Below are 7,971 nucleotides of genomic sequence, written 5' to 3' on the forward strand. Positions count from 1 at the left end.
TTCCATGGCAGGTTTTGCCCAGAAAAGGTTTAAACTTCTCTCCAGCCTCTAAAGCAGGCTGATTTCTGATATGAGTGAATCTCCTCTTTGTTCCTCCTGTTCCCACCACAGTCCCATCTCCCTAGCTCTGAGATGACCAAGGCCTCATCAGCATTCCCAGTGTCCCCAGCTCATGTCCAACCCCCCTTTCCTCCCACAGTGAGATCCTCCAGGCTTACTGGGAGAGCAACAACAACCTCAGTGGCCGTGGGGACGCCCCGTGCAGCCTCCCCCAGCAGCGCCCAGAGACTCCGTGCCACGAGAGAGCCATCATCATCAGCGGGGACTTCCTGGTAAGGTGGCACCTGGATGCTGTTCTCTGCTCCTTGCCTGATGGTTGCTCCTGCCCTGGTGGTATCAGAGTCCTGGGTGGCACCGGCACGGGCAGGACGTGGTGCTCCTCCTGCCCAGAAGGTGGGAAAAGCCCATTTGGGGCTGGAGAATGAAGGGTGGGGAGGAGAACAACCTTGCACTGAGCATTTGGTGTTGGGGGGCTTTGGCCAAAGCTGCCCAGTGCTCTGGGGTGGCACGGGCTGGGTGGGGATCACAAGCTCTCATGGTCACACCGGGACATCCTGGGCTCATGGTCACAGCACTCTGTGATGAGCTTGGGAAAAACCAGAGTTGCTCTTTTGGGGCATTTGAGAGCATTGCTGAGGAGCTGAGGGCTCCGAGGGCTGTGGATGAGGTCCCAGCCACGTGTGCTCTCCCCCAAGGACAGAATCCTGCACACGGGAGAGGTGCTGAAGGAGGAGAAGGGGTGGCCATGGCGGTGGCTGTGCTGTGGCGGGGCCGAGGCCTCACAGGACCAGGGGGCTCTGGTGGAGAAGGCCTTTGTGGACCTGGCCACCAGCTGCCAGGCCGTGATCTGCTGCAGGGTGACCCCCAAGCAGAAAGCCCTGATGGTGCAGCTGGTGAAGAAGCACAAGAAGGCCGTCACCTTGGCCATCGGGGACGGGGCCAACGATGTCAACATGATCAAAAGTGAGGCTTGGGCAGGGGGAGGTTGGGGTTCTGTTTGTGTGTCCCACTGGTGATGGTGGTGCCCCATTTGTCATCTCCACCATGTCACCCTCCCCTTTGGGGTGAGGAACTGGGAGGGGAAGCCCCGAACCTGTTCCCCACATTGCTGTGCTGGGAGGGCAGCAAGAGGGACCAGCCCGAGACAAGTGCACGGTAGCCCACATCGTTTTGGCACCTGGGATGAACCTTGATGAACCCTCAAACCCCAGCGTGGGCAGCTGGCAGAGCTATCCCTGCCCCTCCCAGCAGCCCTGACACGGGGCTGTGCTCTCACACCACACCTGGAATATCCAGGACATGGCACAGAGGGTCTTGCTCCCTTTGTCCATCACTCCTGGATTCACATTCCTGGGGACAACCTGTAGTCATTATAGCGCAAAAGCTCTATTGTCACTACATTGCAAGGGTTCCATATTACCAGAGTTTCATACCTCCTTGATGTTTCTCGTTGGCAGCTCCTCTAGGCACTAACTCTTCCTTGTCCTCACAGCAGCCAACTGACTCCAGTTCCCACCAATCCACTCTTTTATAACACTCTTCTTATTGGCTACAGGTGTGGCCTGTTAAATTCAGGCCTGCTCCTAATCTTTAGTAATTGGTTCAGCTGCAACTCTAGGGAATAAGATTACATTCTATACCACCTTCATTTACCCATACTGTATCCCCCTGCAATAACCCATGGGGACATCAAGCCCCCAGCTGCCCCCCAAGCTCCCCGTGTGCGTTTGCCGCCCGCAGCCGCGGACATCGGGGTGGGCATCAGCGGGCTGGAGGGGCTGCAGGCCGTGCAGTGCAGTGACTACGCCCTGGCCCAGTTCTCCTTCCTGCAGCGCCTGCTCCTGGTGCACGGCCGCTGGAACTACCTGCGCATCTGCAAGTTCCTCCGCTGCTTCTTCTACAAGACCTTCGCCGGCCTCCTGGCCCAGGTGTGGTTCGCTTTCCACAGTGGATTCACGGCCCAGGTGAGGGTGTTATGAATATGAATGAGGCCAAACTTTCTCTAAGGAAAGAGGTTCTCATTTATTAAAATAGCTGCAAGGAATGGAGTACCCAGGATAAGCCCAGGCACCCCACAGTGAGCCACAACCAGAACAATGCACTAACCCCAAGTGCACTGCACTCCCCGCAGCAAACGAGTATCCGAAAAGAGCCTCCACCCAACTGAACTCCCCCCATTTATAGCCCCCTTTGAGTCCAGGATTGGTCCATTTTGGATCCTCATGGTGATTGGTCCATTTCCAGGCTTCTCATTGGTCTTTAACACCGTTCATTCTGGACCAATTGTTTCTGCAGGGCTTCGAATGATTGGTCAGGTCTTCCATCCAATCCCTCTTTGACCTCACCTTGCCCCGCCAGACCGCTGTTCCACCAAATCCTGGACTCTTCTCCTAGAACATTCTAAGAAGCCCCTCCTCGTAACATAATACAATTAATATAACATAATTAATACAATGTAATTGAACTATACCCTAATTTAACGTAATTTAACTTTTACATATAACAAGGGGTGCAGGGGTGTCCTGGTTTAGGGCAAATTTGGGAGAAAACCTCCAAAAGGGGGCCCCTCCTGAAAGCAAACCCACATGGCCCATGTGCCCAACCGGGCCGGGAAGGATTCCTTGGAGAGAAGTGAAAAGAACCTGTTTACTTAACAGGCAAAGCATCCCCCAGCACACAAAATGAACAATACCCACAACCTACTAAAGCATTTACTAGTCCCAGTATAGGCATTGGCACAATAGAGACTACGTACTGTAAGGGAAAGATGAAATAATAATGAAAACTCAGCTGTAAACAGCAAAGATCAACCCTTGTACCTTTTGCATCATGGTCTAGTAAGAAAAAACAAGCAAAATGAATTTAAGTTTGCCACCCTGAAACCCAAGCGAGCTACTTACGAGCAGCTATTATTGAGCAAACCCGTCTCTGTGGCAAAAGAGTGGGATGACTTGTTAGTAGAGGTGAAAAGCCAACCGAGCTGGGTTTTCACCATCTGCCCCAATGTGGGGCAGATGACACCACTCTTTCACCGCTCTGAAAAAGATGACAAATTCAGAAAGTCTCTCCTAGGAGTGGTCGCTGTGTCATCAGTCTGTCCTGTGCTGGGGCAGCTGCTGCAGCCACAAGGTGCAAACTCTCGGTGTTTCCCAGGCCCCAGTCCGGAGCAGGTTCAAGTAGGTCCAAAAAAGGGAAAGGAGAAACAGTCCAGGGAAAAAATCGGACTGCTTAGCTAAACTAATGAGCAGAAGCAAAAAGCAAGAGCAAAGCAGGAGCAAAGCAGAAACAAGAGCGAGAGCAAAGCAAAAAGCAAAAGCAGCACCATGTACTGCCCTGTCTGTGTCCCGCCAGCCGTGGGGGAGCGGCTGAGAGCAAAACCAAAACAAAACATTCGCTCTTCAGAGCCAGTCTTGAAGGCACAGAACATGATATCCAGCATAAACAGAACACAGGAATGGGGATTCAAACATCATAACATCACCCTAGGACAAGGGGGTCACATCCATCCTGTGGAGGTCTCTGCACCAGAGTTATGACCCCTCTGCTCAGGATCCCCTGCAGGGATTGTGCCTGGGGCTGCCTGGAGGACACGTGTCCACATCACCACCTTGCTCCCCTTTTCTCCCTCGCCATGTCCAAATTCTGACTGAGGCACAACTGGTTATCTGCACTGGTTATCTGCACTGGTTATCTGCTTTTCACCTGGCTGGACTGGGAAAGCACCCTGGGGAAACTCAGGATCTCCTTGTGTGTCGTAGTAGAGACAGAGACAATACAAAGCAGCACACTCCAGAAGGCTTCAAACCCATTTTTATTATAGCATGCATGCTTTTTATACATCCTTACAAGACTCATAAGTATAGACTTTACTCATTGGTCAGGAAAGACCAACAAAGTGCTTATTGGAGTAGACAGTTGTAGGTTTCTCTTATTTCTCCTTCTTTCTTTCTTGGTTTCTATGTCAATGACCTTGGTAAGAAATTCTTTCAGGGGTAAACATGGATCCTCATATCAAACTTCTGTCTGGCTCACAGAAGTCGCTCTAAAACCTCTTCCACACTTGTGAGCTGCAGTTCAGGCTTGGACAGATGTAGGATCCCATGTGCATTAAGCTGGTTTCCTCTAAAATAGGAGCTTTGATCCCAAGGGCCATCACTGAGTGTGACTTGACCAGCAACACGTGGAGCTCCAGCCCCATCTGTGTCTGCAGCATGACCCAACAGACAATATGGGGCTGATGCAGGGGATGGGGCAAGTCCAAGGGGATTTCCATGTTTGCATCGGAGTGTCCTGAGGCCTGGACATCTTCTGTGAGTCTTTCCAAGCTCACAGCTTCTCCCTGTTCCCTTCTAGCCTCTGTATGAGGGCTGGTTCCTCGCACTCTACAATATTTTCTACACTGCCTATCCCGTGCTGTCCGTGGGCCTTTTGGAGCAGGTACGGCTTCCCTGGGCTCACCCAGCCCTGTGCCACCCTCGGCAGCTGGGAGCCAGCTGGCAGCCACTGCCCCCATCTCCACAGCCCTTGGTGCCAGCACAGGGCACTGGGAGCTTGCTGGGCATTTGGAGCTTGCCCTCAGTCCTGGGGTGCCTGTCCCCAGTCACCCCAGAGGGCAGAGGGACCCACTGCAGCTGTCCCAGAGGGTGTGTGGGGTGGGGCAGCCCCATCCTGGTCCTCCAGTCCCTGCATCCCCTCTGGAATTCCCTCCCTCCCTCCCCCAATCCCTGCATCCCCTCTGGAATTCCCTCCCTCAGTCCCTGGATCCCCTGTGATTCCATCCCTGCCCCAATCCCTGCATCCTCCCTGGGATTCCATCCCTGCCCCAATCCCTGCATCCCCTCTGTGATTCCATCCCTGCCCCAATCCCTGCATCCCCTCTGGGATTCCCTCCCTGCCCCATCACTGCATCCTCCCTGGGATTCCTTCCCTGCCCCAATCCCTGCATCCCCTCTGGGATTCCCTCCCTCCCCCAATCCCTGCATCCCCTCTGGGATGCTCTCCCAGCAGGATGTGAGTGCCAAGAAGAGCCTGGAGTTCCCTGAGCTCTACGTGGTTGGGCAGCAGGACGAGCTCTTCAATTACCGTGTTTTTGGTGTCACCCTCCTGCACGGGGTGGGCACCTCCCTCATCAGCTTCTACATCACGCTCTGGGCCTTTGAGGACCATGTTGGCACCAAGGTTGTGGGTGACTATGAGTCCTTCTCTGTCACAGTGGCCCTGTCAGCGTTGCTCTCGGTCCTGGTGGAGGTGAGCACTGATCTGCTCTTGCTCATCCTGCCCCACAGCAGATCTTTAGGGTCCCTGGCACTGTCCCCAGAGGCTTCATGGCTGGGGGATGCTGTGCCTGGGATGGAAGAGGGATTTGGACAAAGCAGCTGGATGGAAGAGGGTCACCATGGCCCTTGTGAGACTGTGTGCTCTGTCCCCAGATTGTCCTGGACACTCAGTACTGGACAGTGCTGTCCTTCCTGATGGTCACAGCCAGCCTGCTCCTCTTCTGCCTCTTCTCCTTCCTGACCCAAACTATTGATGCCTACAGGATAGCCCCTGCCATCTTCCGCTTCCCAGGTGAGGTGTCCTGGGGATCCCCACGGCCCTTCCCTTCCCTAGCCTTGGTGCTAGGAGCTGTTTCCCACCCTGCAGATCATCTCCTTGTTGCCACTTGAACTGCTGCCTTGACTTCTAACTCCACTTTAGGTGCCATCTCCTCTTTAGAGCCCTCAGTACCTTCCTGGCTGGGGGCCTGTCCCCCAGCACTTGTTCCCTGTTCCCTCTCTACCATCCCTACTGTCTCGGTTTGGAAAGCCAGGTGCCTGCTAAGGAAGGCAGGAGCCTCCCCTGAAATGGAGAATGTAAACCCTCTGCTCCCTCCAAATTGCTATAAATTTTAAATGAAGGGGCTCTCAGGCCAAATATATGGGAGCAGGAAATAACAGTTCTTTAATAGGGAAGAAAATAAAAAGATAAAATAAACAATGCAGTACACTAGAACAACACTGACAGAGTCAGAACCCAGCCTGACACCCTGTGGGTCAGGGTGCTGGCAGCAGTCCCATTGGAATTGTGGCTGCAGCCCTCCTGCAGTGTCAGGGGTGGTTCTGCTGGAGCAGGGATCCTGGAGAAAGGTGCAGTCTCTTCCTCTGAAGATCCAGGGGAAGAGGCAGCTGCTGTTCCTCTGGGGAATCCAGTGGAGAAGCTGTGCTGGTGTTCCAGAATCTCCAGATTATATCTGGGTAGGAATGTTAGAAATTTCAGATTGTAGGAATGTTTGAAATCTCAGATTGTATCCAAGCAGGATATCAGTCATGCAGTGACATTCAATAGCTGTTATCAGCAGATGTCCCCTCCCGAGGGAGGAGTAATTGTGGAAGAGATAAGGAAAAACTGCCCACTTGACAAAAGACAACTGCCATACAGAAGGTAATAGAGTACCTTGCCTTGCAATCTGGAACACCTACCCAGACATCTCCCCTGTGTTGACAGATGCCAGCTGGAATGCCCTGACTGACCCCTATGTGCTGCTCGTGGTCCTGCTGTCCCTGGTGGTCAACACCCTCCCCTCGCTCACCGTGCACGCCGTCCGTGCCACCCTGGGCAGAGCCACCACCCAGCAGGTGAGGGCTGGGGGCACTGGCAGGGCAGGGCCTGCTTCCCACCAGTGTCTGGGATTGGTGATGGCAAGGGGAGGTTCCCCAGGGAAGCCTGGGACATGTCACCTCTCCTTGGTGCTCCCACTTGTGGTGGTCCTTCATCACACTGGCACCAACTCTGACTCCAGGGGCCTCTCCCAAAATTGCTCCATGGCCCAGCTTGGCCTGGGCCCACACACCTGACCCAGCTCTTGGAGAGGATCTGCTTTTAGTTGCAGTGAGGAATTGTCCTCCAGGAGCCCCCAGGAGGGTCTGGGGTCTGGTGCAGGTCCTGGTGCCACCCCAGCCTTGGTGGAGCTCACCCCCGCTGGGGTTGTGGGTTGTACCTTCAGAGGAGTCCAGGGGGAAGCAGGGGTTGAGATTGTGTTCCAGAGCTTTGTGAGCTTTGCAGCCCCCTGGGAGAGTCCCCACATCCCCCATCCCATCATGGAAAAGGAGGTCGTGGTGGAGCTGGGATCCAAACCCTGTCCTGGTAGGGATGCCTTGTGAGGGCTGAGCTAGAACAGAGACTGGACAGAGCTAAAGAATAAAGCAGGGATTTATTTAAAGGCCTCCACGGATCCACCTTGGGCAGCACAAGAGCCCAGCCAGGGCTGCACCCAAAATAAAACCCAAAATGGTCACAAAATGGACACCTGGTTACAGGGTCTCTCACTTTTATCAGTTTTGCTCCATTTGCATCTTGCAGTTCATTGTCCAATTCCAGCTCCAGCCCATGTAGTCCCATCCTTCTTGTTTTTTTCTCTTCATTCCATGTTGTTTGTGCTCTTGGGCCTGAGATTTGGATCATTTGTCCTTGGTACCCAGCTGGAGCAGAAATTATTTTGTCTCCCTGCTCTGTGCAGAGAGCTCACCGTCCCCTAACATGAAGCCCAGACCCACCCACTAAAGCAGCACAGAATGTGAAAAATAGAAAAGCCAAAAGCTGAGGCATCAGTGGAGGGTGTCCCTGTGCCTACCATGTGTCCCACCGTGGGTTTGCCTGGGAGGTGTCCACAGCCCGTGTGAGAGCAGGGGTTGACACTGTGCTCCAGAGCTCCATAAGCTTTGCAGATCCTCAGGAGAATCCCCACATCCTCATCCCCATGGAAGATCAGGTCATTGCAGAGCTGGGAGCCAAGCTGTGCCCTGAGGGAGGTGCCCCTGTGCTCCCTTTGATGCCTCAAAGGTTTGAGCTTTTCTATTTTTCACATTCTGTGCTGCTTTAGTGGGTGGGTCTGGGTTCACATGAGGGGATGGTGAGCTCTGTGCACAGAGCAGG

The 7,971-nt window shown here is 53.8% G+C and overlaps 1 protein-coding gene across 1 annotated transcript in view; it reads left to right on the forward strand.

The window, feature by feature from the left end:
• The window catches only part of ATP8B3 (ATPase phospholipid transporting 8B3), a 27,198-nt gene that overhangs the window by 17,783 nt on the left and 1,444 nt on the right, over positions 1–7,971 (forward strand). The window contains 7 exon segments of the mRNA XM_031062198.1: positions 200–332; positions 756–1,023; positions 1,801–2,024; positions 4,414–4,497; positions 5,068–5,307; positions 5,490–5,628; positions 6,544–6,674. Coding sequence (XP_030918058.1) covers positions 200–332; positions 756–1,023; positions 1,801–2,024; positions 4,414–4,497; positions 5,068–5,307; positions 5,490–5,628; positions 6,544–6,674 — 1,219 coding nt within the window.

The sequence above is a fragment of the Geospiza fortis genome, unplaced genomic scaffold, assembly GCF_000277835.1.
Source record: "Geospiza fortis unplaced genomic scaffold, GeoFor_1.0 scaffold254, whole genome shotgun sequence".
NCBI lineage: Eukaryota > Metazoa > Chordata > Aves > Passeriformes > Thraupidae > Geospiza > Geospiza fortis.